The sequence below is a fragment of the Sinocyclocheilus anshuiensis genome, unplaced genomic scaffold (genome assembly GCF_001515605.1).
Source record: "Sinocyclocheilus anshuiensis isolate Anshui unplaced genomic scaffold, SAMN03320099.WGS_v1.1 scaffold941, whole genome shotgun sequence".
NCBI classification, from domain to species: Eukaryota; Metazoa; Chordata; class Actinopteri; order Cypriniformes; family Cyprinidae; genus Sinocyclocheilus; species Sinocyclocheilus anshuiensis.
In genome coordinates, this window is record NW_015555791.1 from 155575 (window position 1) to 175992 (window position 20418).

The 20418-nt window shown below is 39.2% G+C and overlaps 1 protein-coding gene across 3 annotated transcripts in view; it reads right to left on the minus strand.

The window, feature by feature from the left end:
* Positions 1-1174: 1174 nt before the first annotated feature.
* Positions 1175-20418, minus strand: part of LOC107674835 (MORC family CW-type zinc finger protein 2A-like) — a 22175-nt gene continuing 2931 nt past the window's right edge. For 2 of the 3 annotated variants that reach the window (XM_016468949.1, XM_016468948.1), the window contains exons 3-27: positions 20058-20111; positions 19900-19934; positions 19713-19781; positions 19513-19603; positions 19306-19414; positions 19060-19219; positions 18859-18970; positions 14056-14181; positions 13759-13838; positions 13309-13391; positions 9893-9978; positions 9653-9793; positions 9407-9561; positions 9138-9266; positions 7409-7514; positions 7182-7314; positions 7014-7100; positions 6099-6389; positions 5530-5808; positions 3820-3880; positions 3596-3755; positions 3314-3490; positions 3139-3232; positions 2832-3020; positions 1175-1823 (exon numbers count right to left, since the gene is read on the minus strand). In XM_016468949.1, coding sequence (XP_016324435.1) covers positions 1755-1823; positions 2832-3020; positions 3139-3232; positions 3314-3490; positions 3596-3755; positions 3820-3880; positions 5530-5808; positions 6099-6389; positions 7014-7100; positions 7182-7314; positions 7409-7514; positions 9138-9266; positions 9407-9561; positions 9653-9793; positions 9893-9978; positions 13309-13391; positions 13759-13838; positions 14056-14181; positions 18859-18970; positions 19060-19219; positions 19306-19414; positions 19513-19603; positions 19713-19781; positions 19900-19934; positions 20058-20111 — 3076 coding nt within the window. In that variant the 3' untranslated portion in view covers positions 1175-1754. The remainder of the gene's footprint in view (positions 1824-2831; positions 3021-3138; positions 3233-3313; positions 3491-3595; positions 3756-3819; positions 3881-5529; positions 5809-6098; positions 6390-7013; positions 7101-7181; positions 7315-7408; positions 7515-9137; positions 9267-9406; positions 9562-9652; positions 9794-9892; positions 9979-13308; positions 13392-13758; positions 13839-14055; positions 14182-18858; positions 18971-19059; positions 19220-19305; positions 19415-19512; positions 19604-19712; positions 19782-19899; positions 19935-20057; positions 20112-20418) is intronic. The other variant, XM_016468950.1, reaches the window with a different exon arrangement.

A 20418-nucleotide genomic window follows, 5' to 3' on the forward strand; every position in this document is an offset into this window, starting at 1 on the left:
ACCCACAGCGCCATCATTCTGATTTCACAAACGACAACGGTGTACTAGCTCTAATGCCATGGCAAAAGTTTGAGCAAAACATGCTAACTGTTCTGTCTTTGTCTGCACAGACGAACACAGAACACTGTTTAGTCTCAGCTTCAGAGGAGACAAGAGAGCAGTGCATTTATTGATTTATTTAATGTATATTGCTGCTGCCACACAGATCTAAAATAAACATGTGATTTATCTCCCAGCTGTTTACCTTCACAGATATAACCGACTGTTTTTGTAACTCGTGTGTTTTTAACGTAAACTTGTGTGTGAATGAGAACTTAGTTTAGTACTCACATGCTGTGACAGCCGCTTTCTGTCCGTGTGCTCTCAGAAAACCGTATATCAGAAGTTTAAACTCGTATGGTTTAAAACGCATGATTTTTCAGGTAACCTCTTCCGTAATGTTTTATTGTTACTCATATTATTATAACATTTATAGGTTATTTCATGAAGGAAATTGTTACTTCATAAATTCGCGCCATTCCTGTAAAATGTCCCTGTGCACGTTTCTCAAGTCAAGCCGCGATATCGCATATTTTAAAAAAATATGTTTATAGCAATTTAATAAAAGGTATGACACGTATAGCCTACCTCATTAAATAAAATGTTCTGGAAACTACATCCCCTTCAAAAAAAAACTTTAGCACGGGATCTACTATTTATCAATTAATTTTTCAAATTCAGAACAACGAAATTAGCAGAATAATTGACCTCTGTGAATGTTTACAAATTTAAGGTCGTCTTTCCTCCATACCTTTATAAAGATATGGTATGTATCAATTAGATGTCATTACATTCCATTTCAACATTCCAGTTGAATATATTTACACTGCACTAGCAGCTATGCAAAATATAACATTTACAACTTAAAGTCAAGTGTGTATATTTAACATAGGCAAATTGTTTTTTTTCATTTCGGCAAATTGTTGAATGCATTCATCAACTGAAAAAAAAGAAAAAAAAAGAAAGTTACAAGTCAAGACCACAAACTGGAAGTTTTTTTTCCCCAAACAGAATCATAAGACCACATGTACATCCTAAACTTTATTGGACTGTTTTAATAAAACTTTTTTAAAAATATTCTCAGATATAAAGATGACTAAATACTGTAACTGAAGAGGTTAACAGCATCAGATCAGTGTTTATTAAAAAAAAAAAAAAAAGGAAACTGGAGGATTAAAAATAAAACACCACAAACTGAATATCACATCCAAGTACATTGAAAATGAAACAGGAAGGAACTCAAACTTGAGACAATTCTGATAACATAGCAGCAAGTTCAAGCCCATTTTCAAACTCAAAATGTCAAACTGGTTTGAAAGGAATCTGTGAGAAGGACTCTTCCATGAAATCGGGTTGAGAATGAAGCTTTACAACACTGATCCTAAAACAGCCAGCACGAACTCAAAACCTCCATGTAGAGTAAAACCGAACAAAGTTTTCAAACTGCAGGTTTTATGAAACCATTTGTATCTCTCATTACCTGCGGCCCCCAAGTTAAATCTGCTCCAAGGCTGAGTTGATGGCCTGAGTAGCGTTTTGAACCGAAAATTGCATTGAAGTTGGTAATTGAAGTTGGCTCTTGCTGCATTGTTACAGTACAGGGATGAAGATGTGGCCGACCAGCAATCGTCTCCAGTCAGCCGTCAGAGCGCATAGAATGCATGAAACACGTGTAGAAAGTGAAAATGTAGGTAAAACAGAGGAGATGCAGGGTTTCACTCTCCCTTTGTTACCAAATCTTCAATGTAGGCGTCCAGCTCATCGTCACTGCTGATCTCAATGTCCTGTGGAACAAAAAAAACATGTGAAATTTCCAAACAAGGACAAAAACATTTTTTCCCCGTTGATAATTCTAAAGTCATTTAAACTCATAAAATCGCCTTGGCAATGGCCTACAAAATCAAAACAAATAGCAAAAGTGATTTATACAGGAATGTTATGTGTGTGAATTAGGGCTGTCAAAAAAAAAAAAAAATAAAAATCGAATTTCGAATATTCGTCGAATTTAAAATAAAAATCCTCATTCGATTTTAGGTGTGCGTCAGGCAAGGCTACCAATCAGTGACGCACGAAATGCGACGATGATGTAAGTGTCATTGCATTTTAATTTTTTTGTTAGCCTATCCAGTTGAAGCCACTAGATGCGGCGCTGCTGCGTTGTTCATTCAAAATATTGCGGAAAAAGAGAACAATCAATGCGGGGAAGATGTTGTTTACGTCAAAACTGAAACCAAGCCGTTCACACAGAACACATATTTATCACATTTTCTAGCGGGGCATCTATCACCGTTGCACTCGTGTCTCGCACAAGAGAGCCACGTTTAGAAAGCTATGTAAAATTAATGCAAGTTCAACTTTTAAAAAATATGTCTTTATGGCGGTTTTCCCCATCCCACTGTATCTCATGTTTTTAAATGAAGAAAGTACTCTTTGTGATTGGTTTTCGGTCCTTTGTATTAAACTATACATACATGCATGATGCTGTTTTGTTTCTAATTGTTTAAGCAACTTTATTAATTTTATATGATTTATAAACATTATGCACTTTTTTCAAAGATAATCGTGTTATTTTATTATGCTTTGAAGAAACGTGCATAATATTTTGCTCAATGCACCCTCTTGTGGCCTCAAGAGAGAAGCCAAAAGCTTTTTTTTCCCCCTAACTGAAATTATGCCTTTTAAATTCGAATATTGATAATATTTAAGTAAAAAATTCGAATTTAGTTTTTCAGCCATTTTGACAGCCCTAGTGTGAATGCAGTAAAGTGAGTGAGTGTGTGTGTGTTTCAGACCTCCTGGACTTTCTGCAGAAGAGCGACGATGTTGGTTCTGAGTTTGCGGAGTTTCTCCTCAGATTCCCGAAGTTTGGTTTCTGCCCCGCTGCTCTTCTCCTCCACGGCTCGTGCCCGCGACTCCGCCCGAGTTTGGTAGGAATTACACAGACTCTGCAGTCCGGCCTCATACTGCTGGAAATACTCTTTCTGCAATTCACAATTAATAATTAATGCAGTTCAATTAATATGTGTAAGCACTCAAACTATTTAGAATTGATATATCTTTGAAGGCTTCCGTGTCGCAGCAAAGATGGTCCGTACTCACGATGGGAAAGGCCACGAGGTCCTCCGCACTCATAGTGTTCACAGAATCTTTAGGGATTCGGAAATCCGGAGGGAAAAAATACCGGAGCAACGTCCTGTGCCAAACAAACCATGAACGACGGGTTGAAATGCACACAAAATGCACATACTATTAACAGGAGAAACCACAAACACACCTCATCATGGTCACAAGGCCTTCTGTGGTCTCTCTGCTCGGCCCGCTCTGAGTCGTGTCAGGCTCAGCAGCGGTGGGCGGAGTTACAGACCGTGCTGGACCCTGATTGGTGTCTGGACTTCGGGACTCTGGAGAGGCAGGACGCATAAGACGGACGTCATCGCTGCCCTTAAACACCCTGAAAACAATCAAACACAAATTAAACATTTGCTGTATACAAAACATTTTGAGGTTGCAATGAAACAGAACAGATCTGTTTATTTGTATGTGTTTGTGCATGTACCAGCGGTCTCTTGGAGTGTTCATGGGAACATAGTCGAACTTGACCTTCCAGCGTATGTTCTCCTTTCCCGTCTCTACTGCGGTTACACGACCCGTGAACCAATCACCGTTCACCTTCGCCTCCACCTGAATTCCTTTATCTACGACACCATTTATTAGATCTATAAATCATACCACACGGTTGGATACATCCTTTTATAAAGCGCAACAATATGCATGTTTTACCTTTCTGTGCATTTTTTATCGCATCTTTCTTCAGATCTTCATTAGTGCTATTTGTGATAACCTGACAGAGAAATTAAAATCAATTAAAACTGCATTAAAGGAATAGTTCACCAAAAAATAAAATTTGCTGAATATGTACTTAAACTCAAGCCACCCAAGATTAGGGCTGGACGATATGGCCAAAATTTATATCACAATATATTTCTTAATTTCGGTCGATACGATAGAATTCCGATATCGATATGAACACGATTAAAAAAAGCCTCAGAAAAACTGCCAAGAATGCTCACAACAGATGTCTGTACCTACACACTTCTGAAAAAAGAATTTGCCAAGTCTATGAAACCTCCTCCTATAAAACTATATAATATTTTAGAAATAAAAACGGAAGAAATAAATGAATGTTCACCTTTTATTTGTATTTAGCCTTCATACAAACAACAAATGTGAAATCACCATCAAATAAACAGAAGACTCTCAGACTCACCTTGTTAATATTAGTATCTTTAACTTTAAACTTTAACATAGGCTGATTATTCTTATAAACTGAAATAAAAGTGAAACAAAAACATGTTGCCGGAGGAACTTATTGAAAATGCAAATTGATTCTCTGCCAGCAGGAGGCGCTTCTGGAGCGGTAGTAACAGCGGTTTCCCCGGTAACAGCTGAACACAAAGCAGTGCTGCGCTCATGAACGCTACTTTATCAGATAAAATGAAAACGCCATCGAAACTTTTCCGAAGACAGTTTCCTTCAGAGATACATGCATATAAAACACCCGCGTTTTGATTTTGAAACGTGCAGTGCTCGTTTATTCAATGAAGTCAACCGCCACAAATAGGAAACATCGGAAATATCAGAAATGTGTTTAAAAATCATATCACCGTTATTGAAAAAAATTATATCACAATATATATTGATACTGTATTATTGTCCAGCCCTATCCAAGATATAGATGTGTTTTATTCTTAATGTGAACAGATTTGGAGTAATGTAGCATTACATCACTTGCTCACCAATGGATCCTCTGCAGTGAATGGGTGCCGTCAGAATGAGAGTCCAAACAGCTGATAAAAAACATCACAATGACATCTTGTGAAGCGAAAAGCTGTTTGTTTGCAAGAAACAGCCATCATTAAAGTGTTTTAACTTTAAATCGTTGCTTTTTGCCAAAAATACGTGTACATATTCAATAATAACACTTCCTCCAGTAAAAAAGTCCCCATCCCCTGTTGTCGTCTCACATTAAATGCACAAACATATTTAATAAGAACCATTTTAGACTGTTTTTGCTTCTAACCTGTGCAAATGTTTCTCCTGATACAGACGAAGTGACTTTTTCACTTGAGAAAGCAATATTATAGATTATGGACTCGTATTTTAGTTAAAAACTCTTAATGATGGATTTGTTTCTAACAAACACAAAGCTTTTTGTTTCACAAGATGTTAACTCATGGACTGGTGAGGATTACTTGTGGATTATTGTGATGTTTTTTATCAGCTGTTTGGACTCTCATTCTGACGGCACCCATTCACTGCAGAGGATCCATTGGTGAGCAAGTGATGTAAATGCTACATTTCTCCAAATCAGTTCTGATGGATGGCCTGGGGGCAAGTACATATTCAGCACTTTTTCATTTTTGGGTGAACTATTCCTTCAAGTGTGTATTTAACCACAGTTTCACTCTGGTAACGTTGTGTGTGTGTTACCTCAGCGTTGGTCTGTTTAACAGCTGCTGTGGCTGCTGGTGTTTTTTTTTCCACGACAGCTTTCCCTCGAGCCTGAACAGACGCTGCCATCTTTGATTTTTTGGGTTGAGGTTCATCCTCTTCTGATGCACTGTCTTCTTCATCATCCTCCTCCTCTTCTTCTTCCTCTTCTTCACTTTCTTCTTCCTCTGCATCCTCCTCTTCCTGGACTCTACCTTTCTTTAGGTTTTCTTTCTTGTTGGTTGGAGTTTGTTTGCCAGCAGTCTTGGTGGAAGATGGCTAACAAAAAAAAACATGTATCAGTTTGTGATATTTTTTCGTGCACTGAAACACGAATGTTTAAAGCAGGGGTGCCCAATCCTGTTCCTGGAGATCTTCCTTCCTGCAAAGTTCAGCTCCAACCCTGACCAGACACAACTGAACCAACTAATTAGGATCTGAAGGAGCACTTGATAATTACAGACAGGTGTGTTTGATCAGGGCTGGAACTGAACTCTGCAGGTAGGTAGATCTCCAGGACCAGGATTGGGCACCCCTGGTTTAAAGTTTGAGTATATAAGACTACTTACTGTAGTGGCGCGGCTCTGCGTGACGCTTCTGCGAGCCGGTGACTTTGTGGGCGGTGGTGGCAGGGCTACAGGTTTGGCGGCAGGTTTTGTTGCCTTCGTTGCAGGAGCTGGTGATGACTTTGCTTTGGACGGAGGGGGAGGAGCTGGTGGGGTCCGGGTAGGTCGTGAAGGAGGCGTTCCTTTAGGGGGAGGAGTTTTTGATATCTGTGGTTGACTGACAACTTTTCTGACCAATGCGGGGAGAGGTGGGGATCGTGGGCGGGGCGCTGCTCGCTGAGATGAGCGGGTCGGCTATTAGGAAGGATAAATGGGTTAAAAAAAATATTTATTTTAATATAATAAATAAAATAAAACAATGCATAGCATGAAACCTGTCAAAAAGATGTCTAAGTCACATTTACATTCTTAAAAATGATAGATAAATAAATAAATAATAGAAATAGAAAATAATAACCAAAATCTGAGAAAATATATTTTGCATTAAATTAAACCTTATTTTTAGGACGATTATTTTCATGAAAGTTAAGCATATTTCCCCTCTAGTTATCATACTGTAATGTGAACAAAAGATATATAAATTAGGTAAATTAAGTATTTATACATCATGGTAAAGAAAAGAAGAAGAAAAAAAAAAACAGTTTTATAAAAAGCTCAAAAGTAAAAGTCCAGATGCATTATGGCATTGAGAATTTGGCCAGAAAATGTGCTTATAGAGATAGTTTTAAAGATTAAACAAAGTCTTAAATGTATGGAATGACATGAGGGTGAGTAACTTACAGAATTTTTATTCAACTATCCCTTTAATAATTCAGATTTAAAAAAACATATTTTGTCTTTCTTGATTGTGTGGTAAAATGTAACCTAAATATATTTTTGTGAGATTTATCCACAAACATCTGGACACAGATACTGTACCTGAGGCGTGCGCTCTTCTGCAGGTTTTGTACTGACATCTAGAGGGAGCCGTTTTAAATCTGCTGCTGATTTTACTGTTGTGGTTTTCTGTATGAGGAGAAATAAAGCATTAATTTACACAAAATGAACACAAAAAGGCTCAGACGTGAGCTGAGATCATGGACAGACCTGCATGGCCTCCAGTTTTTCTTGCTGCTGACGGATTTTCTCTGATATATCTTTCTGTTTGTCCTCTGATGACTTGATATCCTTTCTCAAAATGCCAATGGGCAAATTCTGCTTCTGCTCAGAAGCATCACACCTAACAGAACAGAACAACAACAACAAGAAGAATGAGGAAGAAACCAAAAAAAGTCTTGGACAATTAGAATGCTTCTGGTATCTAATTTCCCAACCTGTCCTGGGTTCCGTCCGGGTTCATGAGACACACCCAGCTGTCTGGGTACCGTTTGTCCACAGCATCCATCTGAAACGGCAGCGTCCGCCACTTCAAACACTTATCTACAGGAAGAAAGATTGAAAACATTAAGAAATTACAGTATATTTATCTTCTGAATAAATGTGAGTGGTGTTTGCCTGCTGCAACGATGCAAGGGTGGGCTGCCTGTTCTGTGAGTGTTGCTACGCAGTTACTAGGATGTTCTGGTTGTTTCTTAGGGCGTTTCTATGCGGTTGCTAGGGTGTTCTGGTTGTTAGGGTGTTTCTATGCAGTTGCTAGGGTGTTCTGGTTGTTTCTTAGGGTGTTCTTATATGGTTGCTGGGGTGTTCTGGTTGTTTGTTAGGGCATTGGGTGTTCTGGTTGTTTCTTAGGGCGTTTCTATGCTGTTGCTAGGGTGTTCTGGTTGTTTGTTGGGGCATTGGGTATTCTGGGCTGCATTTCCCAAAAGCATCGTAAGCTTAAGTACATCGTAGACCCATTGAAACCAATGGAGCTACGATCAACTTAAGTTTACGATGCTTTTGGGAAACGCAGCCCTGGTTGTTTCTTAGGGGCTTTCTATGCAGTTGCTAGGGTGTTCTGGTTGTTTCTTAGGGCATTGGGTGTTCTGGTTGTTTCTTAGGGCGTTTCTATGCGGTTACTGGGATGTTCTAGTTGTTTGTTAGGGCGTTTCTATGCAGTTGCTGGGGTGTTCTGGTTGTTTCTTAGGGCATTTCTTTGCAGTTGCTGGGGTGTTCTGGTTGTTTGTTAGGGCATTGGGTGTTCTGGTTGTTTCTTAGGGCACTGAGTGTTCTGGTTGTTTTTTAGGGGGTTTCTACGCAGTTGCTGGGGTGTTCTGGTTGTTTCTTAGGGCATTGGGGGTTCTGGCTATTTCTTTGGGTGTTTATATGCAGTTGCTAGGGTGTTCTAGTTGTTTCTTAGGGCACTGAGTGTTCTGGTTGTTTTTTAGGGGGTTTCTACGCAGTTGCTGGGGTGTTCTGGTTGTTTCTTAGGGCATTGGGGGTTCTGGCTATTTCTTTGGGTGTTTATATGCAGTTGCTAGGGTGTTCTAGTTGTTTCTTAGGGCACTGAGTGTTCTGGTTGTTTTTTAGGGGGTTTCTACGCAGTTGCTGGGGTGTTCTGGTTGTTTCTTAGGGCATTGGGTGTTCTGGCTATTTCTTAGGGCGTTTATATGCAGTTGCTAGGGTGTTCTAGTTGTTTCTTAGGGCACTGGGTGTTCTGGTTGTTTCTTAGGGCATTGAGTGTTCTGGTTATCTTTTAGGGTGTTGCTATGCTGTTGCTAAGGTGTTCTGTTTTTTTTTAAATAGGGCATTACTATGTGTTTGCTAGTGTGTGTTTAGGCGGTTTCTTGCTGGCCCAAGTCAAAAGATCCCATCTACATGACTTTAGTCTCTAATTCAATGTAAGTCTACAAAATCTTCCAATCTTTAGCATCTGCCAGGTAGGAATCGGATCACTTTGCATATAATAATTAGCAAAAATACACCAGCCCCTAACAACTGCCAATATTTGAAGCAACATAAGCACAAAAGAAGCACAAAAGTTCATTACTTTAGATTAGGAGTTAGGATCAAATCAGTAATCTTGATTATGACCAAAATATACATTTGCCATATTTATGCAAATAAATATTTGGCATGTTAAAGGAACTTTTTGAAGGGCTGACTGGAAGTTTATGTTCATACCACACTGGATGGTGACCGGGATCTCCATGGCTCTCCGTCTGCGAAACCGGTGTTCATTTGAGGGGACGGAGTTCCAGTTAGCCGACAAATAACCAAATTCATCCCAGAATTTCACTATGCCCTTCTGAGCTGTTGAGGGAAACATTTCATTCCATGTTAAATTTATTTAAACTAACAAATTATAACTAACAAATTAATCATTCATAATTTAACGGATATTTCATAAACGTCTGCACATATTACACAAAAAGAAAGACACACAGACTGACCTATACCGATGTCCTTCCAGTACTGGGCGAGATATTCTCCCATGGCTCTCAGTAAGTGTCTGTATTCTTTAGCATCTGCAAAGTCCTGCTTGTTGTGTGTTGGTTCGAGCACTAGATAGGGAACATCCACTACTCCTACAACACCCCCACAGGCCCTGATACACCCACAGACAGTAGTTATCCATACTGTTAATGCTATTGTTACACATCAGCTTACATAATGAAGTGTGTGCATTTTTCACTCACATTCCTCCCTCCAGCTGTGGTCCTGTCTTCTCGTACATCTTAATTAGACGGCTGCAGTTATAGACGAACATTCCGTCCTGGTCTCGTCTCTCGATGTTCACACCAAATATAAAGTTCAGCTCCTTGGGCTCTTTCAAAGCTCTGAAATGGGAAGAAAAACAGACAAAATATCTCAAGGTACTCTTTAAGAGGTCATAGTGTGTTTGTAGGTGCGCATTACATGTTTTAGCCGTGTATTACTTTTGTTTGGATGCATGGATGGCTTGTTTTCTAGTAGCTTCGGCACGTAACGCCACAGCCGAATCTTGTGCCTTTCTCAGAGCGGCCTGAAATCAGCGACAGAAAATAAAACACATATTAAAAACCTGCAGATCCAACAAGCACTTATAAATTGATTTATTATTTAATAAATTAATTGATAAATCTAAAGAAGAAAATGTGAGTAGTTCTGTTCCGTGCAAAACTCAACATCGTAATGCAAAGGTGTTGTGGGTGGTGCTATATAAACACTGCATATTCTTCACTGTGTAAATTAAATATACATTTCTTCTTATTAAAAGTTACAAAACTGATTTAGTCAAGAGCAGTGAGAGATTTTCTCTTTTGTTGTTTTGATTAACATGAATGACAGACAGCAGGAATATTAGACTGCTGTCACTATAAGAGCTGCCTCGATCCAATATACTGTTACAAAATGTGTTTTCTTTCTCAGCTGTATGCTTTCACTCAAGACCTAAATTACTGTGTTTAAGAGGATACTTGCAAAAACTGGCATTTTGACATATACAAGTGTGTGTATTTAACTGTTCAAGGCCTATAAAGCAGCAAAAATAACTCCGTTCAATACTCCCAATACTCTCAGACAGTGCGCGCATATAGCGAAATGAGTTCTCTTTCGCTGCTGATTCTGTTTCAACAGCTTAAAAACACTTGTTTTTAAATCGCAATGCTTAAAAACTCGTGCAAACAATATGTTTTCATGACCACTTAGCACAGCAATTTCACATGAGCGTGTAACCGCGATAGAGATGATTGTCGAAAATCTCTACCGGTTAAGCCGCGGTCACACTGCACTTTTCACTCCATTGACTTCCATTCATACACATGCGAATGCGTCAGACCGGAAACGCAAGCCCGTGCGAAAAGTTTTCGCATTTCGCTGCGTTCCAAAGTTCAAACTTGGTGAACTCTGGCCTGCGAATTCGCATCACGTGACACCGTGTGACCAACGGCAGATCGATATGTCACAGCATGACCTCGTATCTGAATGAAAATAACAAATTTAAAACTGCAGCGCTGCAGGAAAGTGGAGATTGTATGTTTTTACATTTTAGATGTATTATAATTTGTTACGTGTTGAATTTAAGTTTTTAAAAAGACACAGCACAGTGTGACGTCATAGCACGACCGTTGCAGCATGCGAAACAATTTCGCATGCTGTCTAGTGTGACCGCGGCTTTAATCGTGTCTACCGGTATATCGCCCACGTAGGGATGCTCATTTCGGTTAATTTCCCTGACTGACAACCGCTGCTCGTTATCCGAACAATAACCATTAACTGATAAAATTAGAATAATAAATTAGTATTAAATAAAAATAATGGACAAGCGTCTGTGATGATACATTAAAAATACAAATATTTTATTTTAACGTGCAAACAGCAGCATACAGAGCAAACGCAAAACCTGAAATCACACATTCTCAAATTATCACACACAAGCAGCACTTCTGAGAAAAGAGAAAAACAGAATAAAATAATAGATAAAAAAAGAATAAAATAAATAGGCCTACACTAAATATATATTAAATAAATAATTAACAAATTAAGATGACAAAACTAAAACACACACTGAATCCTTCTATGCGTTTTTAAGAACGGCAGTCGTTTTCCCATCAGACATAAAAATATTTACAGGCTTATAGCAGTGTACATGTTTTTTTTTTTTAAGTAACATGTCAACATGCTGTAGGGCCTACGGATAGACTGGAGTGCTGCCTGCTAACTGTTAGACCCGCGACAAAAACACCGTCACAAAAATCCCGTCAATTTGCGGTTCGGGACTTTTCATCCACTGGTCATATCTTTCTATTCACGGCGTGTTTGCAGCAGCGTTGAGCAATATAGCCAATCACAGATATATCTGTTGATTTCATGAACGCAATCCACTCACCCCACCCAAAATGCCGGTGTACCAAAAAACAAAAACCTTTTAAACTGTTTAACTGATAGTATTAATCGGTTAAAATTCTTACTTTCGGTTAAAGTGCCCCTATTATGCCATTTCCAATATTGCCTTTCATGCAGTGTGTAATGTAGCTGTATGTGAATGTAAACGATCTGCAAAGCCGTAAAGCTGAAAGTGCACGATAAATAAAGTTATTGTCTCCAAAAATAAAGAATTGACTCTGAACAGCTGAAACGAGTCGTTAGTAATTCGAATCCCACTTCTGTGATGGCTACACTTCACGGGGTAACACATTTGCATAATGCGCACCTATGTTCTACGTTGGCCGGCCGCGAACAACTTGACCCCGCCCCCAAACACGTCATTCTACTGACGACTGCTTCTCTAATCTCAGCGAGTTCAACGCGGGATTCACAAAACGCTTGCTGTTGAAAGATGGATCAGTATCCTGTTTATTTGGATCAAACATTGACAATCTCCAATTTCCGAAACAGGAAACAGCACCTACATGTTGGTTGTGAGGATTTCAAGAAAAAAAAAAAATCAAGAAAACCAAAAAAAAAACTTCAGCATATTCAGTTGTCAGACACGACTGGAACTAGCACTGGCTTCTATGGTCATATGAAACTAAAAAATGAGCTTTTTAACAGCAAACACTCAAGATGGGTTTGGTTCACACAGGGATAAAAAAGTACCCCATGTGTACGATGAAATATACTGCTGTATTATTAATGTTGTGGGCCTATTTTTCTGCTGGAGGTCCTGGACATCTTGTTCAGAGACATGGCATCTTTGATTCTATCAAATACCAACAGATAAAAAATCTAAACCTGACTGAATCTTATAATGGGTCATGTTTGGATCAATAATAATTCAAAAACAAACCTCAAAACCAACACAGAAATGGGTCACTGAGCACAAAATGAAGCTTCTGCCATGGCTGTCTCAGTACCGGTAATTGTGGCTAACGTGTATTAGAGAAAAAAAATCATAATGAGACCCCCCATCATCATTTTAAATTCTTATTCAATTAAAAGTTAGATTTTTGAGAATCTTTTTTTATAAAAGATCAAAAGGATTAACAATGCAGATTTATTTTCACATGGTACATATATTCACCATATTTACCAAGGATTACCAACAATTCTGACCACAGCTGTAAGTCCTTATGTCATACTAACATAAACTAAGCTTCTAGCTGTAGTTCCAACCACACAACTGCAACGCTGTTTGCGAATGTTCATTTGAACTATGGATTCAGGAAAACACCAAATCCTTGAACTACTGGTAATGATGGAATCTGTGACCATAGTTGGCTAACGATGCTTTTGGGAAACAATTTGATGGCCCAAGTCAATCCTTATTCATTGGACATTCTTGTAATCATTTGCTTTTGTTTCACAGAAAAGTTGAGATCCTTGACCTTTGACGGAGATGTGTGTGTGTGTTGGGGTGGTTGTGAGGTCTTACTCTGGCTTCTTTGGATAAATCATCACCAAGCTTTAACTCCAGGGCACGAGCTTTACTCTCGGCCTCTCGTGCCTTCTCCTCAGCTAGAGAGGAAGTCAAACATATGCACAAGAGAAAAAAAAGAAAGAAAGAAGGGACATAAGTGATTTGATTTTACTGCACAAAGTCTAATTCACTAAGAATCCAGTCAAAAACATTTACTTTTCTTCCTTTGTTCCAATCTTTATCAAGGGAAGAGCAAAAAGATGCATTTATAAATATGCCAATTGCGCGTGAAAGCGAGCCGCTATATCCTGTCAAAACTTGTGGTTCAGTATTTGAAGAGGTTAAAAGCAGAAATGGTCAGTTAGAGGAAATGCCATTAGAAGCCACAAAGCCTGAAGTCAACTTCCCTTAACGCCCAATTCTAGTCAACTTTGAGATGTTCTTGTGTACTGAGGTTAAACTCACCAAGTTTCGAGAGGTGATCTGCCTTCTTGACCTCCTGCTCCGCACGGGTTTTAAAGCGCGTTGATGTGTATTTGTACATCCTAGAAGTTAAAAGAAAAGAATGCGTAACATATATTGAGTCCGAAATTTTTGCCACCGCCTCTGAGGGAGTTTTCACACTTGATTTAGTTCACAAGAACTACTAGTAAAAAAAAAACTTATAAACTAGCATTTTTTCACAACATTAAGAGGTCATTTTGGTGTTAAAAAAACCCCGAGACTGTGTATATGTGTGAAACTTGTATTTTTCGTGTTTACCTAGGGTTATATAAGCAACAGGACAATCTCTTGGTTCTGACTTTGTGACCTTGAATGAAGATCCTCATTCTGGGATCGATGTACAGGACAGCAGCATATGCACGGAATGATCTCCTCTCTGGCTTCCTGTTTGCAACACAAACATACGTGTTAGTATCACCAAAAACATCCAACACTGCATTCACATGATAAAAACACTTGCCGCATGCCAGCTCAAGAGAAACATCAGTTGGTTTATGATTAATTCTTCTCCTGGAAGCCCAACTTCCTATAGAGTTTAATCTGATCCACCACTGGTGTCTAGAAGTTTCAAGTAATCCTGAAGACGTTGACTAGCTGATTTAAAGGAATAGTTCACCCCAAAATTAAAATTTGCTAAAAATGTACTCACCTTCAGGCCATCCAAGATGTAGATGTGTTTGTTTCTTCATCAGATTTGGAGAAATGTAGCATTCCATCACTTGATCAACAATGGATCCTCTGCAGTGAATGGGTGCCGTCAGAATGAGAGTCCAAACAGCTGATAAAAACCATCACAATAATCTACACGACTACAGTCTAGCAATTAATATCTTGTGGAAAGGAAAAGCTTGTTTTTGAAAGAAACAAATCCATCATGACGTTTTTAACTTTAAACGGTTGCTTCTGGCTAATATACAAGTCCATAATATTAGTTTCTCAAATGAAAAAGCCATCTAGTCTGAATCAGATGAGAAATATATACCAAGCACTGTTTACAAGATAAAACGGTCCAAAACTGATCTAAACAAATATGCTAGTGGGCTTTGATGTGAGAGGACGACAGGGGATGGACTTTTTTTAATTATAGACCAAGACTAGTATTTTGGCCAGAATAGGCTACTTAAAGTTAAAACAACTTAATGGATTTGTTTCTTACAAATATGCAGCTTTTGGCTTCACAAGACATTAACTGATGGACTGGAGACATTTCTCCAAATCTGATGAAGAAAAAAACGAATCTACATCTTGGATGGCCTGAGAATGCAGCAAATTTTCATTTGGTGTGAATTACTGCTTTAAGCGTGTTTATTTACGGTTGGTGCTGAGATCTACAGAAAGGTAAAGAACTGGGCCCGTATTTATCACGCTTCTTAAAGTGCCATTTTAGTCTTTAGTGCTGAGAATTCATGAAATTTACTCTTACTTTCAAACTTAAGTAAAAAAGCAAGTTATAAAATTTCTTAAAGCTAAGAATCACTCTTACTCTCCCAGTTATTTAAGACAGCTCGAGAGGTCTCTCAAGTAGTTAGGAGTTGCCAGTAGGGGCTTGTGATGGCGCTGAGGAGACAGAGACGTACGCAAATCTTTCAGGAGAGGAAGAATGTTCTTGAAATGTTTGACGACGAGCACTTAATCAAACGGTTACATTTCCTCAGTAATTCAAACCGAAAACGAGCAAAGAACATTTACAGTGCATCCTGGAAAGTATTCACAGCACTTCACTTGTTCCACATTTTGTTATGTTACAGCCTTATTCCAAAATGGATTAAATTCATTATTTTCCTCAAAATTATACAAACAATACCCCATAATGACAACGTGGAAGAAGTTTGTTTGAAATCTTTGCAAATTTATTTAGAAAAAAAAAATCACATGTACATAAGTATTCACAGCCTTTGCCATGACACTCAAAATTGAGCTCAGGTGCATCCTGTTTCCACTTATCATCCTTGAAATGTTTCTACAACTTGATTGGAGTCCACCTGTGGTAAATTCAGTTGATTGGACATGATTTGGAAAGGCACACACCTGTCTATATAAGGTCCCACAGTAGCACAAACCAAGCCATGAAGTTCAAGGAATTGTCTGTAGACCTCCGAAACAGGACTGTATTGAGGCACAGATCTGGGTGAAGAGTACAGAAAAATTTCTGCAGCATTGAAGTTTCACAGAAGCATGTAGTCTCTGTTACCCTTAATGGAAGACGTTTGAAACAAACAGGACTCTTCCTAGAGCTGGCCTCCTGGCCAAACTGAGCAATTGATGGAGAAGGGCCTTGTCTAGACTGGTGACCAAGAAGCTGTCGGTCACTCTAGTTGAGCTCCATGATCATATATGCAAATGGAAGAAACCTACAGAAGGACAAACATCACTGCAACACTCCACCGATCTGGACTTTATGGCGGTGTGGCCAAACTCAATCCTGTCCTCAGTGAAGAAGACACATGAAAACACACTTGGAATTTGCAAAAAAAGCACCTAAATGACCCTCAGACTGTGAGAAACAATATTCTCTGGTCTGATGAACCTCAATTCCAAGCATCATGTTTGAAGGAAACCAGGCACTGCTCATCACCTGCAGAGTACCATCCCAATAGTAAAGTGTGCTGGTAGCAGCCTCATGCTGTGGGCTGTTTTTCAGTGGCAGGGACTGAGGGACTCGTCAGAGTAGATGAAAATCTCAATGCACCAAAATATTGAGATAGCCTTAATGAAAACTAGAGGTCGACCGATTAATCAGACGATTTTTGGCATTTTTTAAATTAATCAGCCGATTGTGCTGCAAATTAGGCCGATTTATAGGCAGGCGCATCTGCGGGCAGCTAAGCGTTGTTGCGGAACACCGGAGAATCTCTCTCTGGCTGCTTGACATGGAGCAACTCACACTCTGCAGCTGCTTCTTGTTCACACACAGCTTCAGCGAATGATGGCAGGGCAAAACAGACCGTTTCGAAAGCGTAATTACGTTTTACCCTATTAGAATAGATGCCGGAAAGTTATCATATTCATAAGTGCAACAATCATTTGCATGTGAAAGTAGAAACACATGCAATTCAGATGAAACTTCTGGGCTGATTATAATGTGCACGTTAACTTTCCTCGTGAAATGTGTGTGTGTAGGTCCGACAATAGCATCCACGATGTCATCGCTCGTGGCCAGTGCATTCTAAGCAGTTATGAGCAGCAGGCTGTGTAATATGTGTGAACTCTTTTATTTTTGTTATCACTTGGCCATTTGACTTATAGCAGTGTCCAGTGTTTCCCATACATTGAGTTATTTGTGGCAGCTCGTCACCGCCACAAATAGATTTCCCAAAAGGCTTATACTTCGTTGAATAAACTGAGCACTGCACGTTTCAAAATTAAAATGCAGCGCGGGTGTTTTTATATGAATGTATCTTTGAAAAGAACCGACCGTCTTCAGAAAAGCTTCGGCGTCATTTTCATTTCGCCTTTCCTGTAATGCCTGATAACGTAGCGTTTGTGAGCACAGTGCTTATTAGATTACAGCCGTTACCGGGGAAACCGCTATATCTCCGCTCCAACAGCGCCTCCTGCTGGCAGAGAATCAATTTGCATTTGCAAGTCTGTGGGAAACACTGGTGTCTGTCAGCAAACATAAACAAAAAGCATGCTTCAGAACTGTTTTGAGAAGGTGCTTAAGTTTACATCGGCCAGTGAAAAACCCGTATCGGTCGACCTCTAATGAAAACCCAGTCCAGAGCATTCAGAACCTCAGACTGGGCAGAAGGTTCACCTTCCAACAGGACAACGACGCTAGGCACACAGCAAGAGTGGCTTATAGACAACTCTGTGAATGTCCTTGAGTGGCCCAGCCAGAGCCTGGGATTGAACCCAGTCAAATATTTCTGGAGAAACCTGAAATTGTGCGTCTGCCCCCATCCAACCTGACAGAGCTTGAGAGGTGAGGAGAAGAATGGCAGATAATTGCCAAATGATGATGATCAAAGCTTGTTGCATCATACCCCAAAAACAAAGTCAACAAAGCTTCAACAAAGTATTGAGCAAAGGCTGTGAATACTAATGTACATGTGATTTTTTTTATTTTGATAAATTTGCAAAGATTTCAAACAAACCTCTTTCATATTGTCATCATGGGGTATTGTTTATAGAATTTTGAGGAAAATAATGAATTTAATCCATTTTGGAATAAGGCTGTAACATAAAATGTAGAAAAAGTGCTCATTAGAACATCATTACTGACTTCAGTCTAGCGCGAGTATTATGCTCTTTAAAAAAACACCTGTTATAATAAGTGAAGCTATTTACACTGTATAATGAATAAATCTCTTACCACTTATTTACACTGCACACGTCTGCGGTGCGTTACGGTCCGACACGGCCTCCGGAGCTGATCGTGGCCACTCTAGTCAATGCTTGTGTTTATACCAGCTGTGCTGCGGCACGTTTTTCTGAAGCGTCCCATTAGCGGCTCTCTGCACTACATCACTGAAGATAGGCGCCTAGTCTATTTCTGACGAATTATAATAATAATATTGATCGTCTTGTTATCGTCAGCAACAGGCGATATCTCTGACTATCATCTATCGGCACAACCCTAAAGCTTAAAGGCAGGTCAGTTAACAGCACACTGGTTTAAATTTGTAATTAAGACATGGTGGAAAACATGTTTATCTTTCCAATGTGTATATCATAATGTATTCTCTTGAAAATTCTTTAGTGACAAATGTGTGTTGAATGTAAACTCCTCTTAGAAATTTTACCATTCATTGTGAATTTATCTGAGAATATTCTTAAATAAGGAAATCTATTCAGTGATGGGTCCATGCCTACTGTATGTCGTCATCCAAAATCCCATTTGTGGCACAGCAAAGTGTCATGAATCAACTCTAAGACTGATACTTAAGATTTAGTCCTACACTTCGCTTAAATTACAACTGAGATGCTTGATAAATAACTTTTAAGCGCAGCTTTGAGCAAATAATTTTTTTTACACTTAAGTCAATACTTAGCAGTGTTCTTGAGTAATTCTTAGAGGCTTGATAAATACGGGCCCAGATCATTTGCGGGTTAACTCACACTCCCTCTACAGGCGTCCCAGCCATCTGAATGTCCTGGTGGTCCGTCTCCACATCCAATTCCGGCTCTCGGTTATCCATCAACTTCAAGTTATAAACTACAACCAGCGTACCTACAAACACACAGTACTCACATTTAACATCCTTATTCAAGACACAATCTAATGGATTTTATTTTTGACAGACTGCTGTAAAAACCAACCACTGGGTCCTTCGATCTTCTTGAACTGGCGGAATAGCTGCTCTTCATTCTTAAAAGGTGAATACTTAAAGATGAGTTCAGTCTCAGTAGCGTACTTCTCTGTGTCTTGAGTCAGAGGTTGCTGGGTCTTCGCATCCCAACTAGGTAATGGGACAATCACCTTCGAGAACAGGCCAAAAACTCTCAGAAGTCTGCTTTTCGTTCAGAATGAGTGGTTGTATATGATGCCTGAAATCAACGTCTTACCTCGTCCAGACCCTCTTCTTCATGAAACGTTCGCGACAAAAACAAACACGTTAATTTGTCATCTTTTTTGGTGAAAAGAATGAAGTCCTTCCCAATACGCATGGAACCCCTAAAAAAGACCAGGATGTTTATGTATAAAAAAAAAACAACTAAATATGAAGTTACGTGCAGCTTATTGGTTTGTGAGAAAAGTGTCATAATACTTACGACTTTAATCCGTTTCCATACTGGCCAATGTGAGTGGACTCTGGGAATCGTTTGCTTGATTTGCCGAACTGGATGACATGTGTGGCTTCGCCTATTCAAAACATTTCTACTGTCATAACTGTGTCATGTATGAGATGTTGTTGAGTGGAAATGCATGCATTTTGTGGTATGAATGGTTCAGTTTTCTTTGCTTTACTCACTGGGGTCCATTCCAGTGCCATCGTCAAGAAAACACAGAATAAACCCGCCTCTCAGATCTGGTCTCTTCTCTGATTGGCCATAACAAATGAATATTAACATATATTAGGGGTCAATTTATTTAGTTACAATACATATTTTTGCTAGTGTTAAAATGTATGACTGTAACATAAAACTATTGTATCCAACCTGTGTAGATGTCTATCCGTGTGGCATTTGCGTCTCTGTAGACGAGAAATGGAGTGAATGTTCACTATAATAGTGCAAATAATTTCAATGATTCCTCAGTATGATTTAGTGTGTCAGTAATACTTAATAATTACAGATGGAAATAACAGTGTTAGTACCTTGAGTTGTCCACGAGTTCGGCCAACGCTCCAAAAAGAAACTCGTGGGTTGTCCTGTCGGCAACAAAAATAATTAGTCAACAACAACAACAAAAAAAAAAGTGATCTTTTTCATCGCCCTGTGTTACTTTTGTAGTTTATGGGTGATAAGCGCAGAACAAGAGGCAACCTCCCGCTCTCTCTCGTGAAACCAACACGGAAGTGGCTTAAACTGTAATTCGTCAACTGGCCGCTAGAGACTGGCGGCAAAAGGGAGTCAATCCCATAGACTCCCCATGTTAAAATGCCCAACTTTACAGCAGAAAAAAATATGTTTACAGCCTGGTTCAAAAAATTATTTTGGTCTATATAGCTAATTTTG